This window comes from Ixodes scapularis, unplaced genomic scaffold, assembly GCF_016920785.2.
Source record: "Ixodes scapularis isolate PalLabHiFi unplaced genomic scaffold, ASM1692078v2 PGA_scaffold2__306_contigs__length_199485367, whole genome shotgun sequence".
Lineage (NCBI taxonomy): Eukaryota > Metazoa > Arthropoda > Arachnida > Ixodida > Ixodidae > Ixodes > Ixodes scapularis.
In genome coordinates this window covers 93136217-93160396 of record NW_024609857.1, presented here as the reverse complement: position 1 = coordinate 93160396, position 24180 = coordinate 93136217, and the positions used below count along the sequence as shown (strand labels likewise).

At 45.2% G+C, this 24180-nt stretch overlaps 1 protein-coding gene across 1 annotated transcript in view; it reads left to right on the top strand.

Annotated features, from left to right (window-relative positions):
• LOC8041161 (activating signal cointegrator 1 complex subunit 3) overlaps positions 1-24180 on the top strand; it is a 124707-nt gene that overhangs the window by 93530 nt on the left and 6997 nt on the right. The window contains exons 32-35 of the mRNA XM_040220363.3: positions 703-893; positions 1727-1895; positions 14791-14942; positions 18638-18746. Coding sequence (XP_040076297.2) covers positions 703-893; positions 1727-1895; positions 14791-14942; positions 18638-18746 — 621 coding nt within the window. The remainder of the gene's footprint in view (positions 1-702; positions 894-1726; positions 1896-14790; positions 14943-18637; positions 18747-24180) is intronic.

Here is a 24180-nt window from a genome sequence, read left to right as displayed (position 1 = left end):
CAGGAAAAAGCAAAAAGACAGCTGCATGTAGCAATCTTCTACAGCGGAGCTGTTAAGGGCTAGTTTCCCCAGTATTGTGTCCGTCAGCAAACAAATGATGACACTAAACTCTGTACAGCTACCGCCATCTATGAGCGATTGTGGTAACCAGACAACTGGCTTGCCGGTTGTCTTGTTGCCGCTCTCGCTCATAGATGGCGGCAACCTCTCCAGGCCTTTTTACTCTAGCTTGCCGACTTGCGGCCGGCCATTACTTCATTCCCACCATAGTACAGCTTCGCTGGTCTTCCTTCTTCACCAGAGTGGGAAGACTGAAAGTTTTTATCCCACTTACTTAGCCCCGACAATATGTAGAAATACTTGCACAAAAATTGCAAATATAAAGGAATTTAATCCCACAAGTGACGTCAAATTAGCTTTACTTAGTATAAGGTATGCTGAAACTTCGTTATATAAGAGATCATTATCCCGACAAAGAAAAAGCAGAAGCGTGAAGCCCCGGCAAAGAGATGCGCAAGAGAAGGATGATAGAAGCCTAGCCGTGAACGAATAATGGCGGACAGTTGTAATGCGAATATCTGTACATAAACGTCGTTGCTGGTCTTGTTCATCCTACAACCAGTCAGCAGTTCTTACTACACGGTTGTTTGTACTTGTCCTGCCTCTCGGCTCCCCTGGCGACGTTCCCTTGTGGCTTCCCAGGACGACCGCACCCTGATCTCGACGGCCCTGGGCAAGATAGCCTCCTTCTACTACATGAGCCACGAGAGCATCCGGCTACTGTACGAGACCCTTCAGGTGGACTCCTCGGTGGAGAAGATCCTGAGGGCGCTCACCCAGGTGAAGGAGTACGCCGAGCTGCCCGTCAGGCACAACGAGGACCTCATCAACGGGTGAGCACTCTTTTTTTTTTTTCCAAATGCTAAGCGTTGATAGGGTTAGCTCTAGCACTTTCATGTATGAGTCTGGGATACATCCTCTATAGAGAATGCAGCATGGAGTAAGCAGTTGCTGATTGCACGGGCAACTGCTCTTTTGAGCGGGGATTTTCTTAGTGTGCGCTTGGTAGGAGCAAAGCGGACTACCCGTACTATACTCCATTCTCCCCTAAGCTGAGACTGTGGTGGTGGAAGCTACAACCTCATTGGGCCAGTCATACGCCCCTCTTTTGCCACGTTATCATGCGCCCGCCCATACTTATACGCCGAGTTGGGTCAGGTGATAAGAGGGAGACAGCTGATTGATCCGGGAAGCAAGCAGCTCCCAGCGCAGTCTCAACTTAAGGGTGAATGGAGTATATGTAGGCTCTTGCTTGCGGGCTTTGTGGACCATCAAAGCGGTGCAGGATCTACGACGAAAGCCAGTTGCCATTGCACAGTGACCGACCGGTGGTTCAGGATATTTTGTTTGGTGCTGTGGAAAACATTTTCCAACCACCTCGCCCGCTTACCTTCTCTACTTACACTCGTTTACAATGATCACGAAGTACACGGAGTGGTCCGTGAATTTCGTGATGTGTCAGACACCCTGTAGAAGTACTGCCTCCATTTCAGTGCGCAAGCTTGGCGCATTGAAATGGAAATTGCTCTCCCCCTCTGTTATGCCTCTGGCCTTGAGGGAAAATTAAATAAAATAAAGGGCCTTGCACCATCAAGCCCTTTATCAACAACATTTCAGTGCCCGTTGTTGACACCGTTCCATGGGTGCATTTTTTTTTTTTGTGTAGGGACCTGGCCAAGAGCTGTCCTGTGGCAGTGGACAGCAGCACCTTTAACAGCCCCTACACCAAGGCCCACCTGCTGTTCCAAGCCCACTTCTCAAGGCTCCAGTTGCCTTGTTCAGACTACAAGACTGACACCAAGTCGGTGCTAGATCAGGCCATCAGGCTGCTGCAGGTACAGTCTGCATTCCACAGTATTTCAGCAGGTCTCTGCATTGACTGGCCCCTCATATGTTGAGTGTACCCAAACCTCTATCTTTAGACCCATTCACAAAAATAAATTCTTATCCAAGTGAAAATTAGTACCGCTATGGTCATTGACAGCTTAAAGGGACCATGAAATGATTTTAAAATCGAGTTTTATCCACCACACGTCGTAAAAGGTGTGAAAAGAAACACAAAAACACAAAAATAGGGAGCCAAAAAAAATTATTTGCTATAGAACTTTTAAAAGAAAACTGGACTCTTTTGCGCCTTCCTTCCTTCGCCTGTTCACTACGATGCATCCGCGGAAATGGAGCACGTCAGCCAAATCCAGGTCGCCTATTGGGTAAGAGCCTACCTCACCAGCACCGCGATCGTAAACAATAAATAGCCGGCGAATGTTTCCTAAAAGTTTTGTTAAATAATATTCAGATCCACATTTTGTAGCATAATTATTAATTAGAGATGTGTGGCGAAAATTGCCAAATTTGATAATGCTGAGAGCCAAGCGCCATCTATCGTGTGGTAAACGAAGCAACTACTGCGCGTGCGCAGTAGGGCAGGGCCGACAGTTACTTGGGTGACGGCGACCGACGAACATTTATTTTTGTTTTCCTTCCTCTCAAAACTTTGACTGACTGAACGTTTATTTTTCTACGTGTTCTTCCGCGCGCGCCGACTTCAAGCAGCAAGAAAACAGTACTTAAAACAGACCACGACGAACAAGAACGCTGGATCCTCCGACTCCGACGAAGCGAGCTGCTCAGAATATAGGCCTAGCAGGCATTCCGACTCGGCGCTGCGTTGCTTCGTCGCAAGACCGTCTGCCTACGACCGGCTGGCGTGCTAAATGGAATATGCCCGCGCGATCCTTGTGGACCCTTCCCGTATTATAGTTTGATCACTGACCTCAATTCTAGATTAAGAGGTGAGGTCAATCTCTTCCCCTTGTTTTCCGAGGCAGTGTTGACGAACACTCGTCGAAAAGGGACTCTCGTCGATTCTATCTTGTTTCGTGTGATATAGAGCTGAAATAAACGCCGTATGGATTACCTTCGTAACACGGTATGTACACTTTGTTATTGGTATGCCATTTTTATTCTGACAGACTGCACGTCACTGTCGAGCTATAACAGTTCGTGGGAGGTATACGTACAACCCCGGTCCAACCTTTCTTTGCCGAGTGTCGCGTCAGTATCGAGTTGCAATCGTAAAAGAACGGTCCCGAAGCGCTTACAAACAGCGCGAATACAGCACTTCCATCAAGCGCGCGCGTCCGCTCCGAGTGTAAACAGGTATTTACGTGGCTCTTGCTGACACTCGTAGTTCAAACATATCTTTTTTAACGTCGGCTCGCTCCTGCATCTCCGAGGCCGCGAAAAACGCCATCTACGTCGCTTTGCAAACGACTGACACGGGCCGGCCCTTCTGCCAACAATGACAGGGTGGTTGACTTCTGGAGTCTTCACCGGAAGACTCGCTGCACTTCCCAACAGGCATACCGGCGTATGGGACTAGTCCCATGCTGTCGCTGTAGCGCAACATATCTCATTGAATTTCGCTCAGCTGCGATGCGGCGATGAGAGGCGCCGATTCAGGAAATACGTCGGTGACATCAGCGCAGTAAAACCTACCGGCGCACCCCAACTCGTTGCCGCTAACACTCCCATTCTCCTACTGCCGAGAGAACTTCCGGTTCCGGAAACGGCCTACGTCACGGCTTGTTTTGCGGTCAGTTGGAGAGAATGAAAAAGTCAATATTTCAATAATTTTTTGTGTAGAAGTTAATAAACCGAGACGACATTCAGAAAAAGTAAAAAGGTCATTTCATGGTCCCTTTAAAGGGTTACTACAACAAAATTCTAGCACCTTTTTTGGTGTCTAAATGTCAACTATGTTGTGGCAACACCGCAAAGACGCCAAGTTTTTGTTTAAAACGAATGTAACGATTACCAAATTGCACCTGGTGCGTGTTCCCAAAAAGTAGCGCCGCTCTACGAAGGTGAAACACAAAGCTTTGAAGGGACCATGAAATGACCTTTTTACTTTTTCCAGATAACTTTTACATTAAACCGTCAATGTTCACTGAATGCCGAACAGGCATCCGTTTTCGTCTCGGTTTATTAACTTCTACACAAAAAATTATTGAAATATCGGCTTTTTCATTCTCTCCAACTGACCGCAAAACAAGCCGTGACGTAGGCCGTTTCCGGAACCAGAAGTTCTCTCGGCAGTAGGGGAATGGGAGTGTTAGCGGCAACGAGTTGGGGTGCGCCGGTAGGTTTTACTGCGCTGATGTCACCGACGTATTTCCTGAATCGGCGCCTCTCATCGCCGCATCGCAGCTGAGCGAAATTCAATGAGATATGTTGCGCTACAGCGACAGCATGGGACTAGTCCCATACGCCGGTATGCCTGTTGGGAAGTGCAGCGAGTCTTCCGGTGAAGACTCCAGAAGTCAACCACCCTGTCATTGTTGGCAAAAGGGCCGGCCCGTGTCAGTCGTTTGCAAAGCGACGTAGATGGCGTTTTTCGCGGCCTCGGAGATGCAGGAGCGAGCCGACGTTAAAAAAGATACGTTTGAACTACGAGTGTCAGCAAGAGCCACGTAAATACCTGTTTACACTCGGAGCGGACGCGCGCGCTTGATGGAAGTGCTGTATTCGCGCTGTTTGTAAGCGCTTCGGGACCGTTCTTTTACGATTGCAACTCGATACTGACGCGACACTCGGCAAAGAAAGGTTGGATCGGGGTTGTACGTATACCTCCCACGAACTGTTATAGCTCGACAGTGACGTGCAGTCTGTCAGAATAAAAATGGCATACCAATAAAGTGTACATACCGTGTTACGAAGGTAATCCATACGGCGTTTATTTCAGCTCTATATCACACGAAACAAGAAGATAGAATCGACGAGAGTCCCTTTTCGACGAGTGTTCAACAACAATGCCTCGGAAAACAAGGGGAAGAGATTGACCACACCTCTTAATCTAGAATTGAGGTCAGTGATCAAACTATAATACGGGAAGGGTCCACAAGGGTCGCGCGGGCATATTCCATTTAGCACGCCAGCCGGTCGTAGGCAGACGGTCTTGCGACGAAGCAACGCAGCGCCGAGTCGGAATGCCTGCTAGGCCTATATTCTGAGTAGCTCGCTTCGTCGGAGTCGGTGGACCCAGCGTTCTTGTTCGTCGTGGTCTGTTTTAAGTACTGTTTTCTTGCTGCTTGAAGTCGGCACGCGCGGGAAGGACACATAGAAAAATAAACGTTCAGTCAGTCAGAGTTTTGAGAGGAAGGAAAACAAAGAAAATAAATGTTCGTCGGTCGCCGTCACCCAAGTAACTGTCGGCCCTGCCCTACTGCAGACGCGCAGTAGTTGCTTCGTTTACCACACGATAGATGGCGCTTGGCTCTCAGCATTATCAAATTTGGCAATTTTCGCCACACATCTCTAATTATGCTACAAAATGTGGATCTGAATATTATTTAACGAAACTTTTAGGAAACATTCGCCGGCTATTTATTGTTTACGATCGCGGTGCTGGTGAGGTAGGCTCTTACCCAATAGGCGACCTGGATTTGGCTGACGTGCTCCATTTCCGCGGATGCATCGTAGTGAACAGGCGAAGGAAGGAATGTGCAAAAGAGTCCAGTTTTCTTTTAAAAGTTCTATAGCAAATAATTTTTTTCTGCTCCCTATTTTTGTGTTTTTGTGTTTCTTTTCACACCTTTTACGACGTGCGGCGGATGAAACTCGATTTTAAAATCATTTCATGGTCCCTTTAAGGAAAGACGCGGGTCTTAAAATGGTAAAAAAACGCGAAATTTCACGTTTTTCAAAATTCACCTATTTGGATTAATTGTAGTCTAAGGTACCTGCTTGCAAAGTTTCAGTGTCGAATTCAATGTCTAAGCATGGAAAAAATGATGTTTACGATGTCCCCGCAGAGCCCTAACACAGCGAGTTCAATGAAAACAAGTGGAACTTCGCGCCCCGCGCGTTTCGCGATCGCTCTTCGGATTGCGGCCATCTTGGTCTTGTTGGAAAGCCGCTTATTTTCCCCACGTCCCCATTCCATTCGTTATCGCGACAACATCGGGGAACGTCCGCATTCCGCGGGTTTCGAAGGCCCCAATTGCGACCGCTCATTGGCCGGCTAGCAAGGTGCCTATACGTCAGAGCACGCGCGGCGCCTAGCGCCCCTGCTATTGGCCTAAACGCGCCCCTCCGCTCTTTTTCTCCTTTCCTCCTTTCCGTTCCCGGGCTGGCGAGAGGTGCGTCGTCTGCTCCTGGGCCCGTCTCCGCTCGTCTCCTTAGGCCTGTCTGCTTTGTTTCCTCCGTGGTCGAGCGCACGTTTTAGTTCCCGTTTGCGCGCTTGCGTTGAATATTGTTGGTTCGTTTTCCTACGAAGTCGCGCGTGTTTTGTTTCGCTTCGAGTTCTCGAAATGCCGCACGACGCTCGGTTGAAATCGAGCACGCGGCAAGCGTTCGGAAGGAAGAGGAAGCGACCGTGGAACAAGAAGCCGAGGCTGTCTGCTGCAAGTGCGCCACCGCGATTGACGCCACCGCGATCGGCACCGCCGGATGCCTTGGATCTTCCGGAAACATCAGCTGGAGACATCGCGACTCCATGCAGCAGCGGCAGTTTGTCGAGCTTTGCGAGCGCAGTTCGTGTCGACACCGCATACTACACGGCCGAGCAGGCGCAACGAGTCGCACGATCGGACGAATGCAAGCGTGCGCTATCGGAAAAGTTGGCGACCCAGCGCAAATCCAACCTTCTCGGCATCACCACAGGAGGCCAGACGCGCGACGCTGGGACACAGTTCATTGTAGTGGACATGAAAGCTCTCAAAGCATCGAGAAGGACAATCTGTGTTTGCGTAAGGCCAGCGCTGCCCACCAGAGCAGCAGCAATGCAAAACAGAGGTTCTCCAGGCAACACCAAACTGGAACAGCTGGGGACTACAGTCCTGGACAGCTGTGAGGGGCTCCCCTTTCAAGTGCTACACGAACAAAGGCCCTTTTCAGGGCCAAACAAAATCTGCTTTCGGAACGTGCAACCCTTGGTGCCTCCTCCCGTTGTCCCTTATAGAGTCTACTCATTCTTTTATAACTTTATTTTACATTGCAGACATTATTTCTCAGTTTTATATTATTTTTTAAAGGTTCTTGTGAACGAATTGCAGAATTTTTCATCTCAATTTGTTCAGATAGAACTATGCTTCATTTTGCTGAACATTATTGCCTGGGATCCCTTACTCAATTTTATGCAATGAGTGTCAAAACTTCAACTGCAATTTTCTCAGCTTCGCATTTTTCGTCTACATGCCTAGCCTTACGGTTGTTTTCATGAGATTATTCTTCAAGGATTTCTATAAACTTTATACCGTTGAATTCAGAAAGAAGTGAACTGCAGGGTGATGCTATTTTTGTATGACAGTATGGGCCCGAAATTTTATTACTAGTGATAATGTGACCTCGTTAGGCTTTCTAAATAGTGTACTTGACCTAATTAGACTAGTTCTATACAGTGATCTATCTTTACAAAAATATAAATAGCATCATCTTGCATGACAGGTCTTTATCTACAAATCCATATCACTTAGGCAAAAAAATTTGTATTAGAAAGTTCCTTAATGAGTCGTAAGAAATGACCTAATTAGGCTTCATTATTTTCTTCGTAACTCAAAAAGTAATTGAGATATTGCAGAACTAATTGAATATTTGAAAAGAGGAAGCCAAAACACATATGCACACTGATTTTCATTATAATCCATTAATAAACAAAAAAGTCGATTTTAGAACCAGTGTCTTGCCTTAAGCGCGCATAGCTTGTCAAACTTGGCCAAACCGAACTTCCCTTCTCTCCCACACCCATTCACCTCCTGCAGCTGGGGACAGAAATAAGGGGAGAGGAGCTGAGACCGAGAGGAGAAAGTCGTTGTAGTCTTTGGGTTCAAGTGACTCACCTCGCTTCGCTCGTGTCTGCTCGTGTCACCCAACCGGCCTTCGAGCATCTCCAACGGCTAGGTTGTAACGTGTCGCCGCCACCAAGCGGCGAAGCAGCTGATACCATGCCAGGCTCTTCATAGCCTTACCAGCGAAGGGAAAAGTTTCTTCACTAATGCACCGGATCTTGCAGGATACATCGCGCTCTCCGATGGCTGCTTTTTGAGCACTTGCCGGAATCGGCCATTTAGAAAGAAAAGTATAGCCATCCGTTCAATATGCAAGCTTGCAATGCAATTACAGTGATGTGATTGCTGCGCCAATTGTGCCAAACTGCGCCAAGAGGCTAGCCCTGCTACATCCTGCTACATTTCGCCAAAATATGGGTAATCTGCGCCAAGCCTGCGCCACAGGACCAATTTTGGTCGCCTTTCGAAACCGAAACAAAACTGAGTACCATGATTGAGCATGCGTGAGCTAGGTGGCGCAAGTGGCCGCCCGACACAAAGTACCCTTTATCAGTGGTCCATCCGGTCTTGGATGTTTTTTGCGGCCGTCTCTCGTTTCGCGCTCTCGTCAACTGTGCTCTCGTCGTCTCGTGGATCTCGTCTCGCGTCTTTTTAAAATTTATTGACGACAGACGCGGGCGTGTGTGGACGCTCCGACGGTAGCATGCTGTGTATCAGGCCAGCCATGCCGTCATGCTATGAAACGAAACCACGTTTTTGAGCGGCGGGAGTTACTTTGTGAGCTGAAGCACTTGCTCCTAAAAACAACGACGTCGGGTGTTGCCGTCCCCACGTCGCTGCAGATATGGCGCTTTCTAAACTGAAATGTGAGGACTGCCGCATGTTCATCAACATTCCTGTTCTTGTTTAAATCATACGCTACTACAGGAATCCCTCTTTAACTCAGTTTGCTGTGTCGAAGTATTGATTACCTAGGTTTCTATGGCCAGCCGGCAACAGGCAGGCGGCGCCGACAGATTGAGAGCCCACGGTCATACCCCGTCTCGTTGTAACTTGGCAAAGGGTGAACGATAAGCCCTACATTGCATGCTGACGGCTTCGAAATGTGCGACGACGACGTATACGAGCGCAACGCACAGATATTAGAGAATGACTCAGCGAAAAGCCTGATACGTCTTCGGAGTTGAGGCGCGCTCCGGTGATACGCAGTCACATTCCCATTGGCCTGCCAGGGCCGTAGTTTCCGCTGTACTGGCATATTACGCGATCATGACTTCTTAGGGTACCCAGTATCCCGGTATTTCTTGCTTCAGACACTAGGCTAAGCTGCGCCACTAGAGTAAAAGCTCACGTTTGAACAATGCAGCAGCTACTATTAGGGATACCCAATACTTTTTTACTTCAGTCGCTAGATAGCGCCGAACCAACCAGCATTGCAGGTTGCCTATCGGTAGGCCCTTTCGAGAGACCCCGGTATGTGAAAAATCTTCCGCGAAAGAAAGTTGATGACGAAAAGCGAGCTAAAACAAAGAAGGCAATGTATGCACGCTGAACCCACACAGCCAACTGGTTTGTCTCGAGTTCAGTCGTTGCACAAAGCGCTCCAAGAACGTTTTGACACTGGCTCGCAATGTCTTGCATCGATGCTCTCAGGTTCTGTTTTATGCGCACGTGTTTACCTTGTACCTTGTTTGCCGGCCTGGCAGGCACGTGCCGCTGGATTGTTTTTTTGTCGTATTCGACAGTTACATTTTGCATAAATTTTAGGAACCATTTGGCGACAGAGGGGAGAGGCATGGTTTCGGTTTCGATCGATCAGTCATCTCCGCTCGCGCGACGAAGCACGTGCAACTGCAAGCCTGCCGAAGTTGCTCTCATGTGTATGCGAATATGATTGCACGGCAGATGCACCAGCCGAAACGCCTGCAATTCATTATTTTACGTTTGCTTACTTTTGACGAAAATCTGGCACGTCGGGAAACAGTAAAACGGTGGCAAGTGGTTTTTCAAAATCGCTCGGCAACGCCTACAGCACTGTACATTTGTGGGGTGTCTCAATGTCTCTTTGCAGAGATTGAAAGTTGACATTCATTACTAGCCGAAGGCAAAGCGAGGCTTGCAGCAGCCTTGCAGAAAGTTTTGAAGAGCCAAAAGAAGAGCACCAGCTAGTCGTAATGCACCTTTGTCTTGTGTACAATTTAGCATTGCACTGCTGTAGTTACATGTTTCATCAGTTGGAGGCCGCTTCCATTTTGTTATATTATACAACTAGTCAACCTAATGCTGTGATATTTACTACAAAGCTGGTCATTTTCATATAAATTTTAATATCTGCAGTTTGGTTCTTATTTCTCTATACCGGGTACAATTTAACTGAAGCATTGCAAAATGTGTTATGCCATTGTCATTTCAGTTATACATGTTGAAAGATTCCCAGGTTTGTTTACTGCAGCGAGCAAAGTGTCCTTCGTTTGTCCAGTACTTAAAACAAATAATTTTATTCTTGTGGCTCCTCGCGCCCCGCTTGTCGGCTTTGGCAAAACCCAAACTTCCTCTCTTCAACAATTTTCTCTTCTATCAGCTGTTATCCTTCCCCCCCCCTCCCCCCCCTCTAACTAACAACAACCGTTCGTCCCTTGGCTGTAACTACCACGCTAGTATTTCCTCTTTCACAAGTCTTCTCTCTCTCTCTCTTTCTTTATTAGGACTATCTGCTCCAAAAGCCACCTTTGCTGCTCAATAACACTCTTGGCTGCTCCAAAAGCCAATTTTGCTGCTCCAAAACACTGTTTTGGCTGCTCCGAAAGGTGCTCCAAAACGGCTTAGGCCAATCACATCACTGTGATTATGTTTAGCAGATATTGTCAATCATGTCTTATTTATGAACGTCAGAGGTATATTTCATTTTTCATTTCAGTGTCCCTTCAATTTAAGAAATGCAGGGTGTGACGGGTTCCGAGCAACTTATCTCTGCGCAGCCAATGAGTGCAGCATCAGCCAACATGAACGAAAAAAAAAAAAAACTAGTGTTGTGCGCGAATATTTGAATTTTCTAACAGTAGTTTTGAATATTAAGCTATTCGATATTCGCTTCGAGAGCAGTTGTAATATTCGTGGTTTCGAAGTGTTAGCCACCTCGAGTCGCGAGTTTGTTTACTGTAAAAGAATCGGTAACGATTTCTAAAACCATAAATATACCCACACGTTCGGCAAAACGGTACAAGTATTATGGTGGAAACTTTCAAATATATTCATCGTAGTCATTTCATCAATTTTGTAATAACGGGCAAAAGAAACCAAGCAACAAGCTCCAGAGACGCCGGCGCCACCTTTGCCAATCTTGGTGCCCTGGTTGCCAGCACTTTTTTCTCTGCACCGCCTTGTCCAGATACAAAGTTAAAAAAACAAGTTTAGGATAGAAGTAAATATGTTTAGAAATTTCTCATAACCTGCGTAATTTCATTATGCAGGTTCATTTCTTTCTTCCATAATTTTTTAGCTATGTAATTCCATTTAGGCTTTTAATGTTTGTATTCCAATAGATAAGTCATACATGAATTAATTATGGTCTCATTCTTACAAATCAGTCCACTTAATAATTACGCATATGCAATAATTATCTTGCATGCCACTTTTGAGCCAAGATTTTTGAACACCAACTATTCAATATTCGATTAGAAAATATTCAGCCAAAATTGCTATCCGCTTCGAGTTCAATTTGAAAGCAAAATCCACTATTCGCACAACCCTACAAAAAACGGATAATGAGGCAAGATGAGTGAACGTAGTAAGTCATGCCCTGCGTTTTTTAAACTGTCGGTAGTTACGGTATTTACTCGCATAAGGAACACACTACCAACAATGGGCATCAATATTTGGACTTTTATTTTTCTCGTGGAATAATTGCACTTTTTATTTTCGGCTCCGCGACTCTTGAAGCCAAATTTCTTTTGCCGCCAAGCGGCCAGGCCAAGTCAAGCCAAGCCAAGCCACTCTCGTAATTGCTGCAATTGCGTGGTTGTGGAAATGACCAACCGTGAAACCAAGCAGCGCGCATGCCTAGCGAAGCTGGGGTCGAGGAATTGCCCAGCCCTGGACGTGCTTCGTCCATTGGATGCATTGATATCAACAAGCACGCCGTCTTCTGTGATCCGCTTTCGGACAGTGATATTGTGAAAGGGGGTGGGCCCAAGAATGGTCGCGTTGCTCTCTGTGCTGAGTGAGCTTTGTAGGGCACTTTTTCTTTGGCAAAGGCATACCAAAAGCGCCCTACAATAAGGTTTGCAATTTATAGAGCATGCTTACTGTGGTGCACCCACGACGAGCCATGGGTGCACCTCTGTCAGTGGAGATGTGTCTCAGTACCCTGCCATGTCACATTGGCACCTAAAATGACATTCACGCAAAGTGTGTAAATGCAAAAGTTTTACCCCGCATAACGAACGCACCCCACAAATAGGTGTAAATTTTTTGGGAAAAAAGTGTGTTCATTATGTGAGTAAATACAGTATTAGAGCTGATTTATAGAACTGGTCCCAGCTGAATCCAGCCAGGACTAGCTTCATAATCTAGTTGCAGCTAAACTGTTTTTTTACAGCGGAGCTGTTAAGGGCTAGTTTCCCCAGGATCGTGTCCCCCACAAACAAGTGAAGACACTGAACTCTGGTCACCTACCGCCATCTATGAGCGACAGCGGCAAGCCACATATCTGGTTGCCGCCGTCGCTCATAGATGGCAGGAGCCTATTTACTCTGGCTTGCCGACTTGCGGCCGGCCATTACTTTCCATTGTACAGCTCCGCTGGTCTTCCTTCTTCACCAGAGTGGAAAGGCTAAGCGTTTCTACCTTGGTATAGTCGCCGACCGATTTTTTGGATGCCGATAATTTTAACTTGTTCTATATTTTGAACTTAGAGGAACCTTGACCTACCCAAAAGAAATGGTGCATATTCACGACCAATGTTTCGAACAGCTTGAAGTCCAGAAGTTAGATTTTTGTGACAAAATTGTTGCTAGCAATCAGCAGGAAACGCTACCGAGAAACTGCCATTTTAGATTTGGCTGCACATGGATTGGCTTGGTTTGACAGCGCTACCTGAGTACTGCGAAGTCCTACCACCGCCTCTCATCTCATCTCGGTGAATCATGTTTTTGGACTATGTTGGCTTGGACGTCATGGCCCCACCTGTTCTTCCGCCACCGCAAAGTGTTGCGAAGAAGCGTGGAAACTACTCCATCATAGCGCTAGAAAAGAGGGCAGTGACTCTAAAGCTAATAGAAAGTGGCCAAACGCAAGCAGAGGCTTAACCTGAAGGAAGGCACTCTTTGCTTTTTCAAGCCTGCTTAGACATAAAAAAGGCATGTTTTTTAATCTGCTGATTTTTCAGGCTACTGTATTCAGAGGTTCTTTCAGTCCCTGCAAAGTCCGAAGAATCAGTCAAAGACTAGTTGTTAGGTACATGTTTTTATAAGAGTAATTGGGCTGTCTGTAATAAAATGATACCCAGTTTATTTCTTGTTTAGCATGCCCTGCAGGAGCCTTGCACATCCTTGTGTGGCCTCTCACGACCTTTCCCATTCAATGCTAAACTACAAAAAGGTGTGTATAGAGATTCGAGCATTCGTTTGCTGCTTCTTGCCCCAATGTGACGGCTCTAGACTTGTGCCACGAGACACATGGTTATTGTTTGCAGCGTTTGATGACTTTGCCTTTGAATTTATGAATCTTTATAGATAACAGCAGCTAATATGGAATTGAAGTAGTGTTCTTTAATAGTGAGAGTGTAAATCTAAAATGGGTGATCAACAGGGCAGAAAGTTGGGTGAGTTGGTTGATCATCCTACAGGGTGGGAACAGCGCAAATTTGACGGACAAGAAACAAGAAGTGCACAAAGTGCTGATAGTCAACTGTAGGTTTATTTCCCAGCAAACCAGAAAAATAAACGCAAAAGAGGGAAAGCAAAAAAAAAAATAACTGATAAAAAGACTCCTACCACACCATATCACTTTCACACTTTCTTGTCCTTCGTAAAATTTGCACTGTTTTCACCCTGTTAGTTAAAGTGGGGGCTAGGCTGTCTGAAGAGGAACTGTAGAAGATCAGTATTATGACACTGCTCAAAGCATTAGGAAGTGGCATCTAGGCGTTCGTAAACATTGCACTAAGGTCCTAAAACAGGCAGCTACCGAAAGCATGATCAATGATGAGGTCTAGGTCCCATGTGGCAAAACAACTACCGTAAAATACTGAGAATCTGCCTATTCCATACTAAGAGCCCATCCTAAAACTTTGCAACATCTGAAAAAATATGCACAGTAGATTTTTAGGTAAAATTAATTACCTAAAAAGCACCCATTCCCCAATTTTCGCGATTATCTTCACATTTGGAGTGAGCACTTGCTCAATATTTTACGGTATATAAGAGTGCCTTTTGGCAACTGTATATACGGTCTAAGCTCGTTATAACTGACCTTGATTTTGACCTAGGTTTCGGTCTGTTGTAAGAGGAGTATGTTGTATGCAGATATGAAGTTGAGTCAATGGTATGTAGAGGAAAACCAACCGAACTCCACAAATCGGTATGTTATATCCAAATGTCTGTTGTAACCAGCTAGGTCTAACAACGAGACTTAATTGCTTCTGGGCCAACATACAAACTGTCTTCTGCAAGGCAGAGAATTTTTTAAAAAAATGGTCGGAATGCAAACAAGCTGATATAATTTTACCATGCTTGCTCAGGTTGTTTGTCCTTTTTTGCTCCACAGTCAATGACTCAGCATTTCAGAAAATTCTTTCCGTTTCATTCTCTCCTTGTTGTGAGGGCACTGAGGGAAAAGGGGGAGGGGGGGAAAGAAGAGGGAAAGAGCAGAAAGTGAAAAGTGTATACCATCCTTCTGGTTGCCAAACCTCTGGTTGCTCACCTCTCTCTGTCTTGGTGTGCAGGCCATCATCGACATTGTGGGCAACCAGGGTTGGCTGTGTCCTGCTCTCTCGGGCATCATTCTGCTCCAGATGATCATCCAGGCCAGGTGGCACACAGACAACACTCTCCTGACCCTGCCACACATTGACGAGGCTGCTGTCGTCTGCTTCAAGTGAGCTAGTACAGCTGACCCCAATTATATTCTAACGAAATCTCAGTTTGTTTTTTTGTCAGAGACCATGGACCTGACAGAAGACAAAGGCTTTTTTCCAGAGACCATAGCTGCAGCCAAACTTTGGTTATTAAGGTTTGATGTGGAGCTGTGGTGGCAAGAAGTGCACCACGGTTCAGACACAACACTGTTATACTGTACAGCTTGAAACCTTGCATAGCAATGTTAGGATTCTAGACCATGAGATAATTTTGCTCTCCACCTTTAAGAGAATACTCAAGTGGGAGCTTGCACAGTGCACTTAAAAGGCTCATTCGTTTTTAAGAGTTTTAGGTTGTAGTATAGTACTTCAAGTTGCATTATTGTCTTTATCGCTGTTGCTGAGTGGGATGTACTATAAAGGTGTATGGCTGGAAGACGGCAACTACTACACCCAGCATTTCTGTTGTCTTGACGGCCAGGATGGCCCTTATAACCAGGCTTGCACAGTTAGGATGCTTGTTGAGTCGCAAAACAAATAGTTACCCTAGGTTGTCCGAATTATTCGTTGAGTTAGGTAGATGCCCAATTAATGCAAATATGTGCATCCTACATAGGCTGCCATAGTTTTTGGCTTGCAACTGTTCAGAGAGACTCACATTGTTTTATAGACAGAGACACTGTTTACAAACAAGCCTGTGCTTGCCCGCATGAAGTGTGTGCACTGCACGAGTGTAGAAACCAGATTCGCGTGAGGCGAAGCCTCCGCGCATGCGCCGTGGTGACAACAGCGCCACCATAGAGGCGTGACATCAGAGCCACGTGTTGGTGTGTGAGGCTGCTCATATTTGTTTTTATTGACATTGGCAGAATTCTGCATAATGAACAAAATATGTTACAGATGTTAATGGTACTCAGTAACTGACATAAAACTTTGGTTTTAGAAGTAATATGTCTTTGTATGTGCACTTAAATTGACTAAGGACATACCATGGCACTGTCTCTCCCCCTAAGCTGGCGCACACCAACAACAACTATGATTTTCTGTGTAAACTTCCTTTATTAATCCAGCACTTAATCATAGTCTGTGCTATTAGTCTCAAGGGTTCCGTCAGTGTACAATAGAACCTTGTTGATACATTCTTGGTTCATATGATTTCCCGGTTCATACGTTCACGAGTGAGTGCATGGGTGTATGGGTCCATAGAATTGCGCTGTTTTTTTTCCAGTTCATACGTTCCCGAATAACATGATTTTCCAAAAAGTGCACTGAGGATTCTGCCAGATGTTGTTCGGATTATACTTTTCTTGGCAATCAATGTTGCATTCGCATATTCGGAGCTCCAAACATCCGGTCTCGACGAACGAGTGCCGAGCAGCCATCCTCAAGGACATACAACACGGCGCGCGCGTGCAGAGCAGTCTGGCCGCTGATAACGCCGCCGCTGCGTCTATTTTCCGCCACTTCCAGGAGCCGTCCGGGTGCACAAGGGCATTTTGATTGTAATTACAGAACACACAGCACAGTTTTACTGTTTTAGCTCATTATTCGATCAATCAAAGAATCTTTCCCATGAAATAGTAACGAAGGATTCCAAGTACATACTTTATGCATCTCGATTACTACTCCGGTGGCTTGAGCGAGAACCTCGGCACTCTTCGCCGGCATACTAACCACTCATAACAGCGCGTCCATCTGATGCTGTCATTCGTTTTCCTCTCGTCGAGTGCTACCACTGGCAAAATTGGTGCGAATGCTGTCGTAACGAGCAACTGAAGCAGCAACATAAATATCGAAACCCAAATACGGCTGTTTACCGATCGAGCCTCGCCCGTGCGAGCACATGTTAACTTCACTTGTCAACACCGGTGCAGTAGGTTCGATTATGGCTTTTCAAGCCTTTCTAAAGTAGACACGTGATTATAGGTATCCTCGGTAACTCCAGCAAGTACTTTGAGGCATTGTTCCGAAGGTTGAAAGCACCGATTGCAAGAGTGCACAAGAGTAACTCTATACTAGGACGTACATGGAAGTAGTAGCGGTAGTAGTAAATAAATGAATTTGGCATTTCTTTGTTTCTTTCTTTGCTTTGGTTCAGCTCCGGTTGATTTATCAAGTTTTGCCAACGTTTTGGCAGCTTTGGTTTCGCATTCTGCCCCAGGCCTGTGCCATCCCATTTCGCCATTTTTCCTGTGTCGTCTAGGCTCGTTTCGTTCTGCAATGGCGTCGCAAACGCGATGCCATCTCAGAACTGCTTGTTTTCTTTTTGTGTGTTTGTGTGTGTGTGATTGCTTAAAAATGGCGAGTTTGGATCGTACGTTTTCCTGGGTAATACTTTTTTTTTTCTCACGAGTTCTTCAAAACATATCAGCGAGGTTTTACTGTAGATGAATTGGCTGCATACTTGTCTTGCACTTACATGAGCCAGATTCAAATCTGGACAGAGATAAAGCTTTTTACGTATAACCAGTCAAGTTTACCATTTTCTTAAACTCTCGAGACTGGTTGAAACCGAAAAACTAAAGTAGAAGAAACGAGGAAAAAGACAACAAGAAAGCAATGTTTCAGATTCAGCTCGAACGGAACTGAGTTTGAGACGTTGCTTTCTTATTGCCTTGTCCCTGTTTCTTCTACTTTAGTTTTTCAGTTTCCCTACCCAGTCTTAGGTGCTTCAAGAAAATGGTAAACTTACTACACTAGCTCCTCGGCAGCATCACTGTATTATCATCAAGTTCATCATGAACTGTTTGCTTCTGCATATTCCGTGAAAGTTCCAGAATGTTGCAGGATAGAAACTTTTCATCCACTGTGGCCGCCGCAGGATGTTTGGCACCCATTTTTACTTGTAGGTGAATATTCACCTAATATAATATTCACTTTGAGTTGTGAACGCAAATATTTTTAGAGTGCAGCTCTTAGGCGCCCGTTTCCGGCTTGAGCGTTGTCGGCGTAATTGCGCGGTGCATTATGGGACGCGTGACATCACTGATGACGTCATCAGTGACGTCACCTACGACATCATCGGCATCCGCATCGGCATCGTCACGTGACCTCATAGGGGTCACGTGACCCCGGTGACGTCACGTGACCCTCGTGAGGTCACGTGACCTCACGAGGAGGGAGGAAGGATATACGTTCCCCTCAGTACCCTTTTCTCCTCCTCCTCAAGAGCTGCACTCTAATTCAGCGTTACAGGAAGTTGTAAACGGCTTTCACTTTTTTTATATATAAAAAGCTGTAGTGCGACTGGGTATCTTAAAATAACTTAATGCCCTATTAATTTCTTCACAGAAATGATAATCTCTCAGTGTTTTTGTAATTCTTGATTAGGAAACATTAATATCGGTCTTGGTTGCCAAATTTTAAAAACATTCTTCATTTGGACACTGATGACCTGGAGGTCACAACAATGCACAATGTGGTAGGTGTCAGGGCCGTGTATAGAGAGAGAGTGGTTAATGGGAGGAGCCGGCAAGAGCCAGGTTGGAGCTGCGAAAGCGTTGCCGCCGCCAGTGCCGCATATTCCCCCCTTGATAATCCTGCAAAGTAAAATGAAGCCGAAATGACCTTGAAGGAGCCTTGCACCTCGGCACAGGCATTTTCTGTTTCTGGATGGGGCTGAAGGTACATGAATGGATAATTGCAAGAGATTGGTGGAAATAGAGTACACATGGGTGGTAGTATGACCTGCTGTCGCTACAACTGTCTTGCCCAGGTCCATCTCTGTGGATTCGTTACCGGAGGCAGTTCAGCTGTGCAACGAATCTCCAAAAGCGTTGGAGAAAGCCCTTCACGAAAAACTACAAGAAAGGCAACTGCACCAGGTATGTTGGTGTTAGAACAGAAAGCCTGATGCAGGGGCTCTCAAACCTTTCGTTCTTGAGGAACCCTTATCTGGGTTGACTGATAGCCGAAGAACCTCTGCCAGTCTCAGCATCGAAATAATAAGGCAGTGGAGAAGTCTACAGGCCTTGTACATTCTAAGGCACAGGCTAGGGAATGTTTGGCTCATAGTTATGCATCGATGAGTGGCTCAGTTCTGCTAAAATAGTGCTTAAAGCGAAAAAAAAAACACTTTACTTAGGGGCTGGGAAGGTCTCAAACTAGTTTCATAGGAGCCCAGTTTGAGAATTCGAGCGCTGTGCATATGGCGGTTTTGTTATCTGCATCTGAACCGTGACACTTTTGTCAATGGATCTTGTACTATACCCCATTCCACCTTACATTGGACCACAGCCAGCAGATGCTACGAGCCACCAGAACCAATCCAGTGCTTCACGTGGCATTGGTGTCATTGGCGTGGCATTGGTGTCATCATTCACCCTCAACCACCTATGACAACATGCGGAGAGTAGTGCACCGGTAGTCGAAGTGCATCGCCGCCGTTTGGTGCTACCAACTTGCTCAGCTTCAACCCGTAACAAGCTTCCTGGTGGCTTATGCAACACATTGCCAAGTGATGAATGATAAAACTCATGCAAAAGGCAGAACCTGAAAATTTTGGAATGTGATCCAAGGTTAGGAAGATCAGGTTGGTGACACTGGCATGATAAGAGTAGTCTGAATAGGTGAATCTTTGCACGATTTTGCACTTGAGTGTTTTAAAAAGATCAAATTGATATGGGTCCCAAATAGCACATACATATTCTAGTTTAGGTCAAACTAATGTGAGGAAAGATAGTAATTTTACAGATGGAGGAGCTAAGCGTAGGGTGCGACATAGAAAGCCAAGGACATGGTTTGCGTAATTATGTATGTTCGTTATGTGAAATGACCAGACTAGATTTTTTTTTTTTAATTAATGCCTGGGTACCTATTTATACAAAGGTACAGAGGATGAATGAACGACGGATGACGTAGTTAGGAGCTGGGTAAAATTGCCTGCGATGGAAAGAAATGACCAATGTTTTGTTAGCATTCAAAGACATTAGTCATTTAGTAGACCAAGCCTCAATATGATGCAAATCAGAATGCAGAGCATGAACATCTGTATTGTTATTTATAGAACGATAAACAATGCAGTCGTCTGCAAGTAAGCATTTGTTAGATGAGATACTAGCAGGTAGGTTGTTTATGTAAATTAAGGAAAGTGAAGGACCGAGAACAGTGCCCTGGGGCACCCCAGAAACAAACTGAGATCGGGGTGAAGAGTGGTTATTAGCATGAACAAATTGGTGTCAGTTGGTCAAGAAACTAGTATCCAGTCACAAACTTGGGGTCGAGGTTTAAATGCAAAATGCTTAAATAAGAGATGTTGGCGACGAGCTTTATCGAAAGTTTTTTTCGAAATCTAGAAAGAGAGCGTCTACCGGTATGTTATGGTCAGCACTTGAGCTTACATCGTTAGTTAAAAAGTGCAGTATTGGTGTCACAAGGAAGCCCTTTCAAGAAACTGTGTTGACTTGGGTGAAATAAATTAACAGATATATTAAGAAATTTATTGTGTGCGAGTAAATTATATGCTTCATTAATTTTGGTGAAACGCTGGGGATATAGATGAGGCAAAGGATGCTGCCTGAAGTCAAGAGCATTTTTTCGGTATGGGAACGATTTTGCTCACCTTCCATTCCAGTGGCACCACTGCAAGTGGAGGAGATTGCTGAAAAATATGTGACAAAAGGACGCTTGTGACGCTCTTTGTGTTTTTTTTTTATATCTTTGAGTTGTTGCCATCAACACCTGCAGATGATAGTTTCAAAGCTTCGATTGCTTTTAGGACATCATTAGTTTAAAAGAAGATAGTAATGTATGAATAGTGAATTTTGAGTTCAAAGCGAAAAGTTCTTTCGGCCAGATATTTTCTAATTGAATATTGAATAGTTTCTCTACCCCAGTGGTTCTCGACCACTGATTATTTTGGGGACTCCCTCTGTATTGGCAGAAGTGATGGGGAACTTTATCCACTGGTGGTATAGGACTATTACAATGACAAAAGGGTAAATGAAGGAAATTAAATCTGTGCAAACCAACTTTGAAGCTCTGAAACATAGAATAATCAACCCTACTCACTCAGTGCACATGGTTTGGTCTATTTAGCCTTGTAAGACAACCGGCATCAATAAAAAGAAAAAAAGTTTGTTTGCTCGGTTTTATTTACAGTCGACTTCAGGGAGCCCAAAGGGTCTGCAGGCCCCAGCTTGCTCTCAAAATTTCACTTGTCCATTTTTAAGCTAAATTCATCTTAGTCCAAGTATATTTATTGACTGTTGCCTCGGAAACTTCAACGCCTACATTGGGTGGGCAAGTAAATGACACGTTTTACATAAAATTAAAGCTATGAGATGCCCAGCTATACCTGATTGAGGAGATTTACAAATATTCTTGTTATATACAAATACTTTTTCTCCAGTCACGAATATTTAATGCAGGTTGTCAGGGAATCTCTGCCTAACATATACTCATGCACAGGCACGTACCCAGGATTTTGTTTCGGGAGGGGGGGCCCATTCATGACAAAATGCTGTATGAGGGGGAGGGGGGAGAGGAGGCCCCAGCAAAATGGAAGATTTCGGGGGAGGGGGGGCCGGGCCCCATGGGCCTCCCCCCCCCCCCAACCCCTGGCTACGTGCCTGCTCATGCATAATAGTCAGTTTAATCTTAAAAGTATTAATGCAATGTAAATATTGACATTCACAAGGTTTCCGTTTCTTTTTAAATACACCAGAAGCGCACGCACCATTTCGTTTTGAAAGTGTGTGCTTTCCCTCTAAGCACACGGCTGCAATATTTGTTTTTTTAAAGTGTTGATTGTGGTGTTTTAGCCCCATTTAGTGTGCTTCTTACCGAACAGCAGTGCACTGGGGACAAGCTACACCTGGAAAAACGAGCTTCGTAGGTGTTGCTCCTCCGCAGTGCACTGGTGCTTTGTGAGAAGCACACTTAGAGAAGCTAACCTGCCGTGATTAACACTTTAAAATATAAATATTCTAGTTCACCTGAAATCAAATAGCATATTATTCGAAACTTCTCTTAGAAAATTCTAATATTTGCACAACAGTAAAAGAGGATGTTGGGCATGACCCAACACTATCTTCAAAATAAGGAAATTCAGGGAGATCACCAGCTGGTTCTTGCATAAGAACAGAACGCAAGGAGGAGCTCAATGCTTAAGGAATGTCATGTTTGGGAATGGGCCAGTTGTTCCAATCGCATAATGATATGGGCTTTGATTGGATAGGGTATTATAGATTGATGTGAACAGAGTGTACACTAACGCTTCGATCTCACTTTGGACTGTCCTCATCTATCGGGCTCTTAACATATCTCACTAGTACTTATTACAGAGGTGCCCGAAAGTGGTGGAAGCTTTCACTAAAATTGTGGAAAGATTGGCTTACCTGAGCAAATCACAAAAAATAAAAAAACGTCTTCCTTACAGACGTTTTTATTCTCCGTCGCATGGGCGCTGCCACCTTGCAATCACGTGACGCGGCCGCCATTAGGTTGCTCCAACTTGTTGCTCTCCCCTCCGTGCTTTGGTAGATGCGTTGTATTTGTGTTTTTCGTCGTGTTTCACCGCACTTGCCTTACTTCATGAAGTGTAGTCCGATACTTATGTCTACTACTTAATTGCATTACATCATAATGTGCGCAACTTCTGCTGTTCACTTTGTAGCACAATTTGCTTTTTTCATTGTCGGCATACCGGATGCGTGTGAGAATGAGGCAAAGGAATCAGCATTAGCATTGACCTGCATTGATTATGCAGATGACTAAGACATCACAAGGGTTCAAAAGTTAATTCCTTATGCAGGGTGTTAGCGACCGGGAAAACCGAGAATTGTCAGGAAAATTTTAATTACCGGGAAAAATCAGGGAATTGTCAGAGATATTATCAAAAAGCGAGCCCAGTCAGGGAAAATGAGCCAGAAACGGCATCGAATGCCCTGAGCAAAGACTTGAGGACTTAAGGGCAGAAAAATTGGCAATAAATTCTGCTTAGAGCGGAGCACGGGCTCTGCTCACCCGATGTAGAGTGTGCTACCCAGGGCCGTAACCAGGGGGGGGGTTAGGGGGTTCTAATCCCCCCCCCCCCCCGAAATTTTTTTTCTGGGTACGGCCCTGGTCGGTGCACTGGCAGCCAGCCGATTTTAATCTTCACCTCTGCGCACGCGCAGTGGCGCCGGTCGGCTACCGGGTACCAAACCGGGACCGGTTCTCCGGTTTGCTGTAACTCTCTATTATATGCCACCGATGCACATGATTCATAGGCGAAAACAAGACAATAGACACTTTCAAAATGGCCGCCGTTGTCCCCGAACCCCCCCCCCCCCCCCCCGAAATTTTTTTCTGGGTACGGCCGTGGTGCTACCTGATGCAAAGGGAACAGCCGAGAAATCCAGTCCAAGCCTTGGATTAGATTGGATTGAGGGCGCTACACTAGGCTATATCGAGTTAGAGCTACTAGATTTAGTAACAAATGGAAAAGCCACAAACCCCTATCCAATCCAAGCCTTAAGCCGAAATTATCCGAAAATGTGCATCTGGCGGCCATGCTGCTATTCGGTTATCGATGTATGTGGTTGAGCGTCGTCTTTTCATCGTGTTTCCACAAGTGCCCTCTTCACTGATGATGTCAGCGGCAAAAAAGCGCTAATTTTATCCGGACTGGGCGAACCCAAATATTTCGGAATATGCAAGTTGGATTAAGCCCGTGCAAAATGATCCTCACAGTGGTCAATGCTCAAGGCCTTGTATTGTAATGGTCTTATATATTTAACCACTTCTACAGTGGTCAGGGAATTTCACCTGAAATTGTCAGGGAAAACCTGGAAAAGTCAGGGAATTTCAAAATAATAATTTGCTAGACACTCTGTCATGACAACTGAGGTTTGTTTACTAATAGTGGTGGAACATTTGCTTTAAGAAGCGCATATATTTATATCGCGCATTTAGGTTTGGAAGATGTCAAGAATAGTCAGCGTAAAAAGACTATCTGTGTTTCCTGAGAGTATCACCCTTTCTATTCAGAATAGATTGAAAACAGTTTCTATTGATTATGTGAGAAAACTCGTGGAGGAGATAGGCTATGAATGTTTATTTTGTATTTTATCTGAGGCTAGGAATAATGGTACATCAACATCAGGCAATTTGTTTGTTCATAATGTCACACCTACATGTGTACAAGGTTCTGATTCTTTTTTGCGACGTAAACATTCGGTTGGTCGGTTTACTTATGAAGTTTAAGAAAATGTTTACCGTGCTCAGCCCCATTTTGGCAGTCTTTCAAGTGATTTATTGATTGTCTTTGAATAACCA